The sequence below is a fragment of the Cloeon dipterum genome, chromosome 2 (assembly GCF_949628265.1).
Source record: "Cloeon dipterum chromosome 2, ieCloDipt1.1, whole genome shotgun sequence".
In the NCBI taxonomy this organism is placed as follows: domain Eukaryota; kingdom Metazoa; phylum Arthropoda; class Insecta; order Ephemeroptera; family Baetidae; genus Cloeon; species Cloeon dipterum.
The window spans coordinates 6,738,554-6,754,058 of record NC_088787.1 but is presented as its reverse complement, the minus strand read 5'-3'; the positions used below and the strand labels follow the sequence as shown (position 1 = coordinate 6,754,058).

The 15,505-nt window shown below is 36.7% G+C and overlaps 2 protein-coding genes and 1 long non-coding RNA gene across 4 annotated transcripts; 1 reads left to right on the top strand and 2 right to left on the bottom strand.

Moving 5' to 3' along the window:
* Nucleotides 1-994: 994 nt before the first annotated feature.
* LOC135936707 (uncharacterized) lies at nt 995-5,741 on the bottom strand. The gene is made up of 12 exons (XM_065479631.1): nt 5,637-5,741; nt 5,041-5,309; nt 4,558-4,844; nt 4,240-4,457; nt 3,696-3,906; nt 3,357-3,643; nt 2,800-2,932; nt 2,521-2,744; nt 2,311-2,470; nt 1,658-1,876; nt 1,387-1,608; nt 995-1,326 (listed from the first exon to the last, which is right to left on the bottom strand). The coding sequence occupies exons 1-12, from the start codon at nt 5,703-5,705 to the stop codon at nt 1,196-1,198; spliced, it is 2,430 nt and encodes an 809-aa protein (XP_065335703.1). The 5' UTR covers nt 5,706-5,741; the 3' UTR covers nt 995-1,195.
* Nucleotides 5,742-8,771: 3,030 nt separating this feature from the next.
* Nucleotides 8,772-11,440, top strand: LOC135936896 (putative lysozyme-like protein). 2 transcript variants are annotated; one of them, XM_065479901.1, is made up of 4 exons: nt 8,772-8,930; nt 9,700-9,844; nt 9,926-9,985; nt 11,103-11,440. In XM_065479901.1, the coding sequence occupies exons 1-4, from the start codon at nt 8,876-8,878 to the stop codon at nt 11,269-11,271; spliced, it is 429 nt and encodes a 142-aa protein (XP_065335973.1). In that variant the 5' UTR covers nt 8,772-8,875; the 3' UTR covers nt 11,272-11,440. The 2 variants fall into 2 exon arrangements, with proteins under 2 accessions (XP_065335973.1, XP_065335974.1); XM_065479902.1 differs by lacking the exon at nt 9,926-9,985.
* Nucleotides 11,441-12,993: 1,553 nt separating this feature from the next.
* On the bottom strand, nt 12,994-14,615 carry LOC135935317 (uncharacterized). Its single transcript, XR_010574201.1, has 2 exons — nt 14,002-14,615; nt 12,994-13,034 (listed from the first exon to the last, which is right to left on the bottom strand). It is a non-coding gene; the product is annotated as an uncharacterized LOC135935317 (long non-coding RNA).
* Nucleotides 14,616-15,505: the final 890 nt, after the last annotated feature.

Here is a 15,505-nt window from a genome sequence, read left to right as displayed (position 1 = left end):
TGAATCTGTCCTTGAAAATCAATAAAAAATTTATTTAGATTATTCGCAGTCTCTGATAGCCATAAGGGTCCGAGTTTGCCTCTGAAAATCATTAAAATTATTAAAATGAAAGAAACATTTTTTCTGAGATGATTCTTGAATAAATTAACTTAATTTTGGGTATTTTGATTTTTCCCAAAAAAATTTTAAACGTTCTTTAACGGACATCTGAAATTTTTAGACGAATTTTTTTCGAAAATTTTAAATTTGAGAACATGTTGCTGAGTGAGGGAAAACTGGAAATTTAATCAGCTCTCTGAATTTAGGCAGTATTTAACGCTACTATGAACTAGTAAATTGTAATGAAGCCAAACACAGACCCCTTTTGAAAATCTGCAATTTTTGAAAAAATAAAAAATTTATTTCAAGACTCAAAAGCACTATTTTTTATCTTCTCACAATTAAATTTTCATAATTTTTCTCACCCCGGAAGCAATTAATTTCCTATGCTAAAAAAAGAGGGCGTAACCGGTAAAATTCGAAAAATTGGATTTTGGGGCACTTTTGGTCAGATGTACATGGAAAAAATAGGTCGGTTAGGGTTAAATTTACATGAAATTTCATTTTTTTAAATAAAAAAATCACTATCATTCCACTTTAATAGCATAAATCAGTAAAAATCCCAAAATTCATGACTGAGAGCATCACAATTTAAAAACATTTACCAGTTTTTTTAAATGGCAAATGTCATGATTTTCGCCAGATTTTAATTCCGCTCGGCGCGACCTATATCCAACGGTGCACATATTATGAGGAAATTTTCCCATCTGACGAAATAAATCCTGATTTTCGAAAGGGAGACAGTGGCCTACTGCAGAATTAGCATACAAACTTGAGAGCTGATTTTCTCAGAAGTCTAAAAACAACAACTGGGATTATTTTATCCCTTTTCAAATTTTTAGACAATTTTAGGTCAGGGTAAAAAAAATTTTCAGAACGAGAAAAAGTAAGTAGATTAAATTTGAAAACAATGATTCAGTCGAGTTTATTTTCGCAATTTTACAAAATACATATTTTCAACAAAGAAAGTTTGGTACAAGCACACTAAACTAAAATTCTACAATCAATATTGAGAATCTAAATATTAATTTTGTTCGCTACTCCCACGTAATCATAATCACTTTAAATGCTATATATTTCATTCGTCGACCAAATTTTATGAGAAGTTGCCGCAAGTTGGGAAATTCGCCGGCGGCCGCACCATCTCGTAGTGCTCGCCTACTTTGAATGTGAGCGCCATTCCAAGCGCCGCGTGCTCTCCAATGTGGCAATGGAACATCCAGTAGCCTGAAAATCGAATTAAATTATTAAGATTTTGTTCTTAAATCATTTTTTTACGGGATTTACCTGGATTATCAGCACGGAATCTAATAATGATGACCGCCCTTCCAGGGGTGACCACAGTGTCCTTCCAGGGTCCGTACTGATTTGTAGTGATCAGATGCGGATTGTTGTTTACCAAGTTAGAGACTTCTTCCCTGGTGGTTGAGGTATTGTAAAGATATTGCCCGACGACCTTGAAAGCGTGTCCGTGCAGATGGAACGGGTGACCGATTTCAATAGTTCCACCTGATTTTGAAAATTAATTTCATTTAAATACTTTTGGTTCATATCTTACGTGGATCAAAGAGAACGACTTCAACGAGATCTCCGGTCCTGGCCAAGAGTGTATGAGTGCACACGCATCGCCTCTGATCGCAGGCGACGGGCTGGTTGCACTCGTTGGTGCAGAGAGTTGAATTGGTGATTTGTTGCCACTGCGTCAGAAGCGGGAACGGCGGGCTGTTCCACGAGACTGAATTCAGCTGAGGGAACACCAGCCGCACGTTGTCAGATTCTACCATCAAGAAGAATATTATTAATTTGTACCATTTTTTTTGTTTTAAATTAAAATTCCTGATCCTAATCGTTTGATATCTTCATTATTTTGCCAGCGACCGTTGGAGTAGGGCGTAACTCGCGGGAATTTCTAAAAAGGGGTGTGTTTTCCCGGACTTTATAAAAGGAGGTGTGGCACGTGTCGCAAAGCGCGGGAAAATCTTAAAATTTCACGATTTTACAGGAATTTCCATGTAAAATCAGACCGAAAAATCGATTTACTAATTCTGCAGACACGAACAAATTTTTATAACTCGTAAAAATTTAAAAATACTAATAATTCATGATGATTTGACAGGCCGAACACCACAGATAATCGATAGCCAGATTTGCGCAAATTTTTCTCGTGTCTCAATTAAAGTTATTCCAATGATAATAAGTTTTGTAACAAACCTTGGTGAACATTGAAGCTGACGTCGATGAAAAAGCGTTTGTTTGGTGTTCCTACAAGATTATCAGAACGGCTGAGTGCACTTCTGTAGGAGACCAGAGGATTTGCTGTTATTCTAGTTTGCGTCACTGGATTGTAAATATCTCTGTTCAGGTTGAAGGCCTGTGAAAAAAATTTAAACATGATTTAATTAATTTAAAAATAATTCTTACCCGTCCTGGTCGGATAGCGCTGTTGTAAGTGGGATTAGGGAAGTTTAGTACGGGACCGGCGTAGTTGTCATAACGCAGGATCGCGTATTGGTGCACGCTGTTCTTCTGGTCGTCGCAGTCGCCCAAGCCGCGCACCCTGATGTAGAAGGCTGAATTCCAGGTTGAAACAGTCGCCACAGGCACAACGTCCACTCTCTCACCCGCCGTCAAAATCACCGAATCGACTGAAAAATTCGTTTTGAATTATTTAATTGGTAAAAATTACAGTCTAAAAATCACCTCTGCTGTTGTATGCTTCTACGGCGTGTCCATCGATGGCCAGTATGTCCAGTTGATGACCGTCAATCGAAATTTGAATGGGGCACATGATTGCAGTGTTGAAAATTATGCGGAAACGGTACCTCCTTGAGCCCTGTCGAGAACATTTTTGAGTGTGTTATGGACCAACTCAATTAACTACATTTATTTTTAATATTTCAATCGATTCCTGAGGGTCGAAATGGGTAGGGAAAATAATTTTCCGGTTGAAGAATGTTTTTTGATGGGATAAAAGCAAAACGCACGTTGCTTTTGAAAATTCTGGTCGCTACTGCGCAAGCGTCACCCTTCTCTTATAATCAGCTGCCAATGACAAGCACGAAACATGACTGTGACGTCAGAGAGGTGGGGTTACGCTTGCGCAGAGTAGCGACCGAAAGGTTCATGGCGTTGCGCACGTCAAAACAACGTGCGCTTCTCTTTGCGCCACTACTCGAACGTCACAAAACAAAAAATGTGGTCTCAGTGGGGTCTTATAAAAATCATTCATAGAAAATTGGTGTTAAAAAAATTCTCACAGAGTTGACGTAGTAGTTCTCGATGGGTGCACTTAGGCGACTGCCATCGGGGGCGAAACGCTGGCCAACGACTCCCTTTCCGTTGATCAAAAAGCCAAATCCTTCCCTGCGTCGGCTGAGCAGCCTCATGTCCAGGCTCTGCACCTCGCCCAAGTTCTGGAACCAGTGCCACACTAACAACGTGTGCTGCGGCAGATCGTCGTTGTATCTGCCGACCAGTCCTGGCTCGGTCGAACGCGGCTCACGCACGATCATGGCACCATACAAACCATCAGAGTCAAGATGACCTAGAATTTAATTTCGTTAAATTCGAATTTTTAGGTTATAAATTTTTCATACCGATGTGCGAGTGGTAAATGTGCGTTCCGGCAACATCAGCGATCATTCTGTAGCGGAATGAGTTGCCAGGTTGGATCGGGCACTGCGTCAGGTAGGGCACTCCGTCCATGAAGGGCGTTGCTCGCTGGTGCAGACCGTGCCAGTGGATGGTCACGGCTGAGCTCTGCAGCAGGTTCACCACGTCAACTTCAATGGTGTCACCTTTGCAAACCTGAAAGAGTTTTTTTTAAAAAAAGGGGATGAGTTTTGGATTTATATTCAGGATGAATTAAAATATTTATGAGATCAGATAGGAAAAACCAATTAGAGCTTTCTTCGGAAAAACAATGCATACACAATTCAAAGAAACTATAGAGATATAAAAATCATAGGAGCGATTGCACTATTTAGGCCGTAAAAACTCTTATCTCTTAGCCTAGTCAATAAATCCGTTGCAGCTTAGCGAAATTGTGCCAATTCGCTTCCGCGAAAGATTAATCTTTCTATTAAAAAACGGACTTTGTAATCAAAATGACGCAGGTATTAAAAGATCAAACTACGTCACCTGCACGGTGGGCCCTGGCATTTGTTTGTTGATCGAGATCAATGGTCGCTGGAGCCCTCCGGCGCTGATGCAGCCAGGCAGGTTGCAATCGGCCAAATTGAAGGGACAGTTTCCGCAGTGGATAGTGCTCATGCTCACGTGCTCCTCCACGATGAACTTGTACTTGCACACCCTTGTTTGGCCTTCAACGCACGTCCGCAGACACGTTTGCTCGGGCACTAAAAATATTTAATTTGATAAAATTCATCCTTGTTCTATTTTGATTTTATTTTCACAATGTCTACCAAATAAATTATATATATATGTAAAACAACTCACGTGCAACGGAGCACTCGGTGACCTGGGAAGCTGGGAAGCACTTTTGGTGCATCTCATGGTAGAGTATGCCTTCACCGCAGGTGTAGTCAGCCCTGGAGAGGCCGTAGACCGTCTCGCGGCATTCGTAAAAGCCAGTGCATCCAGGCTGCGGGAACCTACCCGCGCGGGTGCAGCTCGTGGAGGTCGGTGTCGAGGTGCGTTGCGCTAGCCGCACCGTCGAAGAAACAGGAACGAGACGGCCGTAGGGACAGAAATCACCCTTGAAGCCGCAATCGCCGCCTTCCTCACTAGAAAAATTATTATTTTTTTTTTTAATTTTAAACATAATAATTTTCTGAATTTTTGGCTCTGATTGGTCACTGCAGATTCCCTCTACTTTTTTGATCCGTGGAGTGGGGAGCCGTTAACCAATGAGAGTGCAGGGAAAATTAAAATTGCGAAGAAAAGGGTCTTAATTTTCCTAAAAAGTTTTTTTTAACTTACTGGAACCAAAGATCGTGGAGACACTGCACAATTCTTCTGGTGTAGGTGCCGTTTTCTTCGTTGCACTCAAGGTACTTGCTGCAGTCACCTAAGACAGGGAAGCGGCCTGCTCCGAGTTTGGTACACGAGTCCAGACGTGGGCTGGGATTGTAGTCGCCGAAAATCGGGTCCAGGGTGCGCGATCCGTCGACAGAGTTGAATTCGTCCACGACAACTGTGCCATCGCCCAGCTCTTCGTAGACCACTGATTCTAACTCCACAACATCTTGCTGAAACGTTGCAAAAAATAAATAGGATTTTTAGATGAAAAAATTTAAGTTATTTCAGCGGGAGCCGGATGTGTGATAAAATTGGTTCGCACTGCGCAGATCCAAGATGGCGTCTGAATGTGGGTATCAAAAAGCTCTCTTTGGAATGCCGTACGAGTGTCAAGAGAATGTTTGTACGATCCAAAAGACAGTAATGCAAATTATGTCACAATATTGATGAAAACTTGGTTCTTTTCGCGCATTTTCACGTGACCGTTTTTTCGCGCCATGCTCCACCGTAGCATGAATCTGGACCCCTCTGAGTTATTTAAAATTATCAAGTCTTACCGAATTGGTAGAGGAAAAGGCGAAAATGCAGAGGAGCAGAAGACCAATCGCGGATTTTAGTTTCGCCATGCTGCTGATGGTGTGTGGGATTGTGTCCAGTCGAGCCAGCCCTCGCCTATATATACCCCTCGAACGGTGACAACGGCCCGGAATGATAATTCCCATTATCAATTTTATTGCCCGCCACACGCGCTGAAACAAAGCTCGCGAGATTTAACGACACCGCCATTCCGATTTCGAGAGAAGAGCGCGTCTTTTCGCATTATTGACGCCGCGCTTTCACACAATCTGTTTATTTATACATCTCCCACGAAACTGCACCTACGAGTGCAATTAGTTTTAATTGCAGTGCAATCAAGTTTAATGCTCATTAAACGATTGTTTCATACCCTTGATTTTAAGGAAACTGTTGAGCAAAAATTATTGCTAATAAAATGCTCGTCAAGGAATAAAGTTTAGAAAGATATAATTGTTTGATTGTCATTTTTTAAAATTAAACTAGGGTGTGCAATTAATGCCCCATCTTTTCTGACTGAAAACCCGATCAATTTTATACTTCTGATTTACGACACAGATTTGTTTGATTTGCTGCGGCTCGGTAGTTGCTAATATTTATTTAACTATTGCGGCATCACATGCAAAGACAACAGATCTTTGTGAACGCATGCAATTACAATGCAGAGAAGATTTGTCATTGAGCAGGTTATCCTTATCTTAAGGTTATTACACGAATTATAAATTTGCGCCAAATCCAGAGCAGGAAACATTACATCCGTGAATTAATCGATTAGTTAATCACGAGAATTGAGCTTATTGAGAAAGCGTAAATCAATAATCAAAGTTCGTTTGGAGGATTAAAGAATACAGAGTAATCATTTCTGCTGCATGCGTCAATCAATTAAGGCGCGAAGAAAATAATTTGGTTCTTCCAATAGAAAAATAAATATTATTATTGTAGACTTTTACTTTTTTATTTTATTCAAGTTATCCTCGAGATGCTGCAATCATTTAATATTGCGCTTTATATCTTTCGCTTTTATTGTGGGCTGCACCTCGCTAAATAATTTAATTAGGTGCTGCACGCAATAAACGGTCTCTCTCTCTCTCTCTCTCTCTCTCTCTCTCTCTCTCTCTCTCTCTCTCTCGTTTCTTAATTTTTTCTCTCTCTCACGTCGATTTTACTGCGGCATACCCTTGCGAAGTTCACAGCTTACATAACGCAGATAACTTTAGGACGCGGGTTGTATATGAACCTTATGCTATTAATTGACGCAGTTTGCAAAATAAAAATTTCTATTTTGAGAATCTCTCCAATTGACTCGGCCGTTTATTGCGCAATAACGTCTTATCACCCTGTAAAACATAGTTTTAAAGCAGTTTGTATGTTCCTTTGTCTCTCTCATTCGTTAATTTTGTTCAGATTTTAATTTATGTTCTGGTGGGTAAAAGATGTGGTGATGAATTTTAATATAGAAAGAGTTGGGAATGATTAAAATAAAGGTAATCATTCAAGATCCTGTGATATGTGTTGAGATTAAAAAAATATTCCTCGTAAGAACTCCAATGGATAAGAATTTTTTCCATGTAGAGTGCTGCTAGATGCAGGAGCGGTTATTATTTTTTGTTAAAATAAAAAAAATGCATTGGTATATATAGCCAGTTGTTAATATGTCAAGGCTTCACAAGGAAAAAATAACGAAAAATAGTATTTAATTATACAAACACACGAAATAAAAAAAATTGTGTTCTCTGAATAATTGTATAAGAGTTTAAACTAATAATGTTTTTTTCAAGACAAAGTTTTAGGCCACTATATTCCTTGCTTAAAAATTAAAAGTGAGCGTTGGCTTTGTCATTCATTATAATTTTTAAAGAGAGAGTGCGCAGTGCTCCTTATTTTCGGCCCACTTCTCCGCCGCAGTGACAAAAACAACCGTCAACCTGGTTTGGTCTCTTCGGCAAAATAATTCGTGATTTACATTTCCTATTTTATGGGAAAGGTTTACTTCAAAAATGCTAAATGACGTTGCTGTGTGCAAAGTGTGTATTTTTCGTTGCTAGTTTTGTGTCAGATAATTATAAAAAATGGGCTTTTAAATAATATTAATGCTTGCCCTTGTGCCTCTTTCGCGTGAAAATCGTTAATGGGTTTGATAAGGGCCAACAAGAGAAAAAAATTATTTGTATTTTTTCCTCAATAAAACCAAGAAATAAGGAAATATTTATTTTATAACACTGTAGGAAAATTCATATTTTTGACGGAGTTTGTATTGTTGTTTTTCATTTTATGCCATTTAGCTCGAGAAATCAGTGGAAACGCGATTTTCCTTGTTGCAAGAAAAAGGCAAAAATCAATTCGACAATGAAAAATCAGTTGTTTGTTGAGCTATGCGCAATTTTTACGGCACCAGGACGAAATAATGTAATAAAAAAAATATAATTCGACGTTAGAGACGAATGGGAAACTGGCTTAAAGAGGATCCGTATACATCAAAAATTTAATAAACATTATCTTCTTAAAATTGGGAAAGAAACAAAATTTTCTTATGAGAAAACCGGCTCCAAAGATTGACTGCAAATGAAGCGGGGAGCGCACTGTCTCCTTAATGAAAATCATATTCATATCAAAATTCGCACGACATTTGATAAATCGCGACAAGAGGAATTGAAATCAAGCGGAAAAACATTGACAAACCAAGCCGTTTCATTTTAATCTAAAAAATCAACGATTGCTTTTTCCTCATTTGATTTACTGGTATTTTTTTTATTCCACAAAAAATATTCACTTGACGCCCTACTGAAGATTAGGTCATTTAATATGTTTTAATCAAGAGAGAAATCCTGTCAAAATTCCATGAATCGATTCGCATCAAATCCCATATTGTAATTTTAACAAACAAAAAATATTGCGTAAAAGTGCGAGCTTGAATCACTCTCTGCTCTTCGCGTCATCCATCAAGGCTAATCATATTAATTAGAGCCGTCATTAAGGCGAGAAATCCCCAGCGCGGCTCGTGGGAGAGACGAGGAAAGTCTCGAAATTCGTTCGGTGCTAAAAGCCAGAATTCGCGTTGCCGATCGAGAGGCGATTTTCTGCGGACGCCGGACCGGCCGGCCGGGCCAATGGCGAAGGAGAGGAAGTTTCTCTTCCGAAGCGAGACTCGTCTCCCACTTTGGCCGCGTATAAAAGGTTGGTGCGTAAAGCCGACAACAACACACACCACAGAGATTCCTTCGACATGACATTCCTCCTTAAGGTCTTCGCCATTACCCTCGTCCTCGCCATGGCACAAGGTACACAAATTTGATTTAAATTGCGACATTTTGGTCTTTGTAAACTAGGAATACTAAAACTGTTAAAAATATTAATTTATTTATTTTTATTTATTTATTTAATTTGTTAAAAATATTGATTTATTTTTAGATTTAGTTGAATAATTTAAATATTATTTCAATTTAAAAATATTTTATGCAAAAAAATTCTCTCTGTGGTAGAACCTGTGAGAATTTTTGTACGTTGGTTCCAAAATTAATTATAAAGAATCTGCAAATTTCGAAACTTGGAATTGATATATGAATAATTGTCTCTTATGATTGTTTTTCTTTTTTCGTTTTAATTTTGAAAATATTATTTACAACAGTTTTAAATCATAGACATTGGAAACCAAATAAATCCTGAGATTCAGAATGTTTTAATGAAGGGAATTTTTTTAAAAATGGGATAAATGTCGTAGTTTTCTTTCTTAATTTCTAATTTTTGTATCCTGAGTGGATTTTATGTTTTTCAGACAGTGCTCAGACGATTAATTTTAATCAGACGATTTTTTTATTTTTTAATAATAGCTTAAAATTGCACGAATTTGACTCTTTTAATGTTCCCAACGACAATCAAAAGGCTGAAAAATAAATAAAGGACCTTCAGAAATTAATAGGTACTTGTCAAATTACAGATTTCACTTTTGACGAATTATTTCCGGGTTTTAAGCTGGACCAAACCGGTTTTCTGTGCAGAATATTAGGAGAAGTGTTGCAATTAAACATGTTTGTTAATTTTATTTTGCAGCCAAACCAGGTTGGGGCTCGAGCAGCAGCAGCAGCAGTTCTTCCAGCTCGTCCGGATCTAATGGCGGTTACAACAACGGAGGCTACGGCGGTCAGGGTTTCCAGGCGGGCTACCAACCCGGTTTCCAGTCGTTTAACTTCCCCGAGTAAGCCATTTTTTTAAATAATAATTAAAATAAACGCTGGCTCCTCCCAATAACACTGTAACCCGATTTTCTGCACTTTAGCTTCGGATTCGGATTCCCCGGCGCGTATCCGCAACAGTTTCAAACCTTCGGATATGGAGAGTAAGCAGCGAATTTTTCCTTAATTTAGAGATTAATTTTTTTCTGGGTCATGGCTTCGCTGTCCTTTACCCTTGCTGAAGGTTGCAGACGCAAATTTAGCTTGTCGTATTTGTTGTTGCGCGTATACTGCGCCGTGCGGAGATCGTGTTTGCATTTTGCGGCCCGCGCAGTTAGTTGCTAACGAGAACCCGGAGAGAGCCTCAAGGCTACATAAGAAGCCGCACAGCAGGAAGACGAATCGCGTTATTATTATTATTTCGCTCTTTAGTTGATGAGACCAGAGACCGACACGCTCGCACGGGCACGCTTTTCCGAAGGGCGCGATCCGGCAATTTCGGTTGAAAAAAAAGTCGTGATTATTTTATTATAAGCGACGTAATTTGCACAAAATATTTCCCATGATGTAAAAATCGTCCTGAATTATTAATTAAAATTATAAATTATAGACACGATAAATTAAATCGTTTAGTTTAAAAATAAAATGTGTAATAGTACACAAGTATATTATTTTCTTTTTGCAACGTTTAAATTTGTAATCTATTCAACAATTAAATTGTTTTAATTTTAAATAATGGTATTTATTTACTCTGAATGTAAATTTTTATTTTACAGACAGTTTTTATTAAATAAAAATTAAATAAAAAATCCAATTCCTGCAGATACTCAAGAATAAAGTAAATTTAGCTGTAGGACGCTGAAGATTTATAATTAAAGGTTTTATTTGACAAAATAATTAAAAAAAGTCACATTGGAACTGGAAGATTAAATTTATTAATTCCCTAGATTAGCGAGGTTGCAAACAAAACCTTTCGGCTGACGTCTAATTAAAAAATTAATTCGTTAAAATCTAAAACAGTGACTTTGAGGCTCTTTTTCTCCGTTTTGCTTTCACCCATTACCTAAACATAAACAGGCCACATCCGAAAAAAGCAAAAATCTGAGTGCATTGCACCCCAAAAATGACAAACAAAGTGGTTTTGGGCAGGAAACCAGATCTACCAACGGATCTTCTCGCATGATTTCTCTCTGGTTTGCGGCTTTTCTGTGTGTGTGTGTGTGTGTATCTCTGCGACAATTTTAAATTTTAATTCTTTTCTTTCTGTGATTATATTTTTAGTTACGACGGTGGTTTGGGCGTGAGGCTCGGCGCCGGCCCCGGAGTGCAGTCCGTGCAAGTGGGCGCCGCCCAACACTCGACAGGCAACAGGGGCTCCTTCGCCTCGTCCAGCTCCAGCGTTGACGGAAACGGCAACATCCAGTTCCAGGCCGAGAAGGGCACCTTCTAATCAAATTTAATTTAATTAAAAAAATATAATGTGCGGTGCGTGCGTATTTGAATGAATCTCACTCGATGGTACAATTTTATATACTCGTGTAGTTTATTAACACTTGATTCATCTTGTAGTTCTCGGTGATAAGTTATTACAAGAATAAATAATAATCAAAATAATAAAACGTCTTTGTTTGTTTCTTCATCCTCGCCCGAAAGGTTTCATTTTCTTATTCCGCACACGGGGCTGACGTCAGTCGTAAAAAATACGAAACAAACACCTGGGGAAACACTCGCGTTTGCCTGGAACCAGTTTTTAAACGCCGCGCAGTCACTCCATTATGTGGTGCATTCGCGCAGCCGTGATGAGAAATCGTGCGCCGAAACGGCTCTTGCCAATTTTTTTTTATTTTCTATATTGCGGCCGCTCGCAGCGGTCGAGAGGTGGTTGACTTTGCAGCTCCATTTGAACAATAAATACTGCGTTTCAAAGCATTAATAAATTAAATTCAATTTAAATAGGAGAATTATGCAATGTGAGTTTTAGACGATCAAAAATTTTTTTCTTTCAGAAAAATTTGATTTTAAGCTATTTTAACTCGATTGAAAGCGTCTAAGAACAGTTTAAAAGCACAGGAAACCGTTGGAACCAGCTGATAATCCGAGCAGAAGTGGAAATGTTTTATATAAATGGAAAATTTCGAAACTTAAAGATATTCCAGATTATTCTATTGAACAGATTTCTGGAACAGTCGCTGGAAAATCTTTTCAAGCATACAAAAAGTCTGATTTTAGTGGATAATTTGTAGACAACATAAATTCAGTAGTAATTTTAATTTACTTTTGTAGTTTTGCAATCACCAAAAATATTCGTTTATTTTACAAATTAATGTAAAAAGTCCAAAAGATGTCTAATCAATTTTATTTTTACCCAAAAGGGATTAATAGAGTAGTGAGGGGATTTAAGAATCTTATATTTTTTGTTCGAATTGTTTTAAGATCTAAAAAATCGCCATTTGTGATTTTTGCATCTAAATATCGATTTTGTTTAGATTAAAATCTAATAACCGTACACTCCCATGATTTCTTCTTAATATCAAATAAAATTCCAAAATGAATATCTAGAATTAAATTCAACACTCATTTTTACTCTCAAGTTGTCAATATTTTCGCCGAGCATAAAAGGATTAGTCAAAAATATATCTAAGTTTTTCTTTTGGTTAATTTTTTGTCGTGTTTGGAATTATTTAAACTATAAAATATCAAATTTTATTCAGTCTAAAATAGTCTAGAAAATAAGTGTTTGCTCAATATTCGTTCCATTAAATATTAAAATAAAAAAATGCTGATTTTATCTGTAAAAATAGTAATGTTTCAGTCTTAATTATAATTGAAAGCAGTAAAAACAGGTAGAAGAAGAATAAAATTCAACAAATTTAAAATCGCTGATCAGTTTCTTCATTTATTTTTTCAATGCCTTGTGTGCAAACATTTTAATACCAATCCTTGCTCATTTTTTTACTAATTTTTTTTAACCAAGGTGGGAGCCGGTTCCCTGCTGCCCATAGCTTCCGGTTCCAGACGAGTGACCGGTGCCGTGGCCTGACTGATGACCTGAACTTTGACCTGATTGGTGGCCAGTGCTTTGGCCTAAATGTCCTCCGCTGGAGTGTTGTCCGCTTTGTCCTGAGGAGGAGTGTCCGGTGCCGTGGCCCTGATTTTGAGTGTTGTAACCCTGGCCGGTCGAGAGTCTACTGGTGCCACCTTGGCCGGTCGTACCTGAAAAATTTAGCTTTCAATTTTTTTTAATTGGAGAATAGAGAAGTAAGAATTACAAAATTTATTTAAATTAAATAAAATTAAAATTAAAATAGTTTATGCTGTTGTACCTGTAAGCTTAAAATTTTACGTGTAATAGTACATTTAATTTGTAAAATTTAATTCAATAATTGCAAAATATAAATTTTTAAATGTAAGTAATATATTTTTTAATTTATTTTAATTTACTATTTAAATCTTTTATTTTTACACTGATTTTTACTTAATTGAAACAAACAATTTTGTACAAAGTTTTTATATAATAATTTATATAATATAATTAATGTGATAGATGTTCAGTTTCATTTAATAAATCTTTAAAAGAGATTTCTTTTATGAACGGAGGGGAAGAATTTGATCAAAATGGTTGTGAAAATCTATAGTTAAATTGAAAACAATTTTTTGGACCATCTTATTCTTTAAAAACAGTCTGTTTATCACTGATTTAATTTCAGTAAATTTTAAAACGGTGTTCGGTAAATATGTTTTAACATTCAGAAAATTAATTTAAGCATTCTTTAACTGTAAGATACAGTTACGTCAATTTTCTTTAAATTTCTTGTTCTAGACTTCAAAATACTGACAAATTTTATTGAACTTGGTAGATTCTTATGTAAAAACAAAAGAATCAATGGAATTGAAATTATTACACGCACAATTTTATCACGTACAAGACATCTCCGAATTTTGAAAATTTGACAGAATAAAAACAATCCTTACGAAAAATAGGGCAAGTTAGAATATTACGATGGAATTTATATTTGGGTTGAAGTAAAATAGTTGAGTTTGAAACGTGAAGAATGTTTTTCATTGCATTCACAATATAAATTTAAAATTTTGTTGCTAACTGAAACGTGTAATTTTACATCTTGTCTCTTCGAATCTGGATAAAATTACTCTCAACAAATAAAATAGAAAATATACTTACTTGCGTTGACGGCTACTACGGCGAAGAGCAGAGCAAAGAGCAGAGAAATCCTGACGGTGTCCATGGTGCGATTATTGCCGGTGGTGAGAACCACCGAGCCTTTTATATTGTATAACACAGGGGCAAACTTGATAACCTTGCGGGCGACTGCATTTGCTTACATGCAATGTTGATTGTTTTCAACCAATCAGTGAGCATAAATATCTAAATATAAAAAATAAAAGGTCACTTTGCACTTAGAGCTATTAATACATATATGGATCATGAATTATTTTATCACTCGTGGGGAGGGACGGCCACTCCTCCAGGGCCTCCGTGGCCGACGATGCCCGAGTGGCTGCCGCCGCCGCCTCCTAATTAAAGAGACGTCTCGGAGGCGAAGGCGGCTGCGTTGGAGGCGGCAAAACCTCTTCCGCCTCCACCGCCATTTAAACTATAAAATATCAAAATTTATACAATCTAAAAAAGTCTAGAAAATTAGTATTAGCTTCGTTCCAAATAATGTCGAATTATATTAAAAAGTGCTGTTTTTATCTGTAAAAATAGGATTGTTTCAGTAGAAACATAATTTAAAGCAGTAAAACCGGTTTAAGCACTCCTAATCGCTCTGTTTGTGCCCGAAACAAAAATTACAAAACTTATTTAGCCTTAAATTTTACTAAAATTTATACTTTTTTTATTTTAAAGTTTAAATTAAATTATTAATTATAATAATTATTTATTTTATTAACTGCTACACACTAAATTAAACAATTATTTACATCAAATAATTAAAGGTATTATCCAAATAAATTTTTTCTTTATAAAAAAATTATTCTGTTAACAACACTTTTTTTAAATATTGTGTTTACAACTTTATTTATAATTTAACAAATATATTTGCTTGTGTGAACACAAATATTAGAATTGTAAAAATTATATATGGTAGCTCTGAAGTCACGTCGTTTCATTAGTTAATATAGACTTCGATTAAAGTCAAGAACTGATTAAATTAATATATTTATATACGATCATTAAATAAATGATTATTCATGAAAAAATCCATGAATTAGCAGACCGTGTGTAAGAGATTCTGAGAATAATTTTCTGTGCAAAAAAAGGTTTCGTAATTCAGAATCAGATTTTATCGGTGAATAATATCTGAATAAACAAATTAATTTCAAAAGTTCCAGTTAAAATCTTGATATATTATAAAAAAATCTACGCTCGATGAAAACTTTTCCCATCGACCAAAAGTATTGGAGAAAAATTTAAATGTGCAAACCCGCATTGACTGCTGCAGTGACGAGCAGCAGAGTTAGGATGAAAGGCGTCCTGAAGGTGTCCATTAATTGTGCGATTATTGCCGTTGTCGGGGAGCAACGAGCCTTTTTAAAGTGGAATGATACTGGGCAACAATTGAAAATTATTTAAATTGTTGGATGCCTTAAACAATTGACCGATAAACAATTTGTTCAACAATTTGCAATAATAAAAAAATGACCTTCCTACAAAAAAATTCAAA

Coding starts and splice junctions, on each gene's coding strand:
- LOC135936707 (XM_065479631.1), bottom strand. CDS start 5,705: ATGGCGAAACTAAAATCCGCGATTGGTCTTCTGCTCCTCTGCATTTTC. Junction 4,845..5,040: donor CTCCACGATCTTTGGTTCCA/GTAAGTTAAAAA, acceptor TAATTTTTCTAG/TGAGGAAGGCGGCGATTGCG. Junction 1,327..1,386: donor ATTCCGTGCTGATAATCCAG/GTAAATCCCGTA, acceptor TTCGATTTTCAG/GCTACTGGATGTTCCATTGC.
- LOC135936896 (XM_065479901.1), top strand. CDS start 8,876: ATGACATTCCTCCTTAAGGTCTTCGCCATTACCCTCGTCCTCGCCATG. Junction 9,845..9,925: donor CAGTCGTTTAACTTCCCCGA/GTAAGCCATTTT, acceptor TCTGCACTTTAG/CTTCGGATTCGGATTCCCCG. Junction 9,986..11,102: donor CAAACCTTCGGATATGGAGA/GTAAGCAGCGAA, acceptor TTATATTTTTAG/TTACGACGGTGGTTTGGGCG.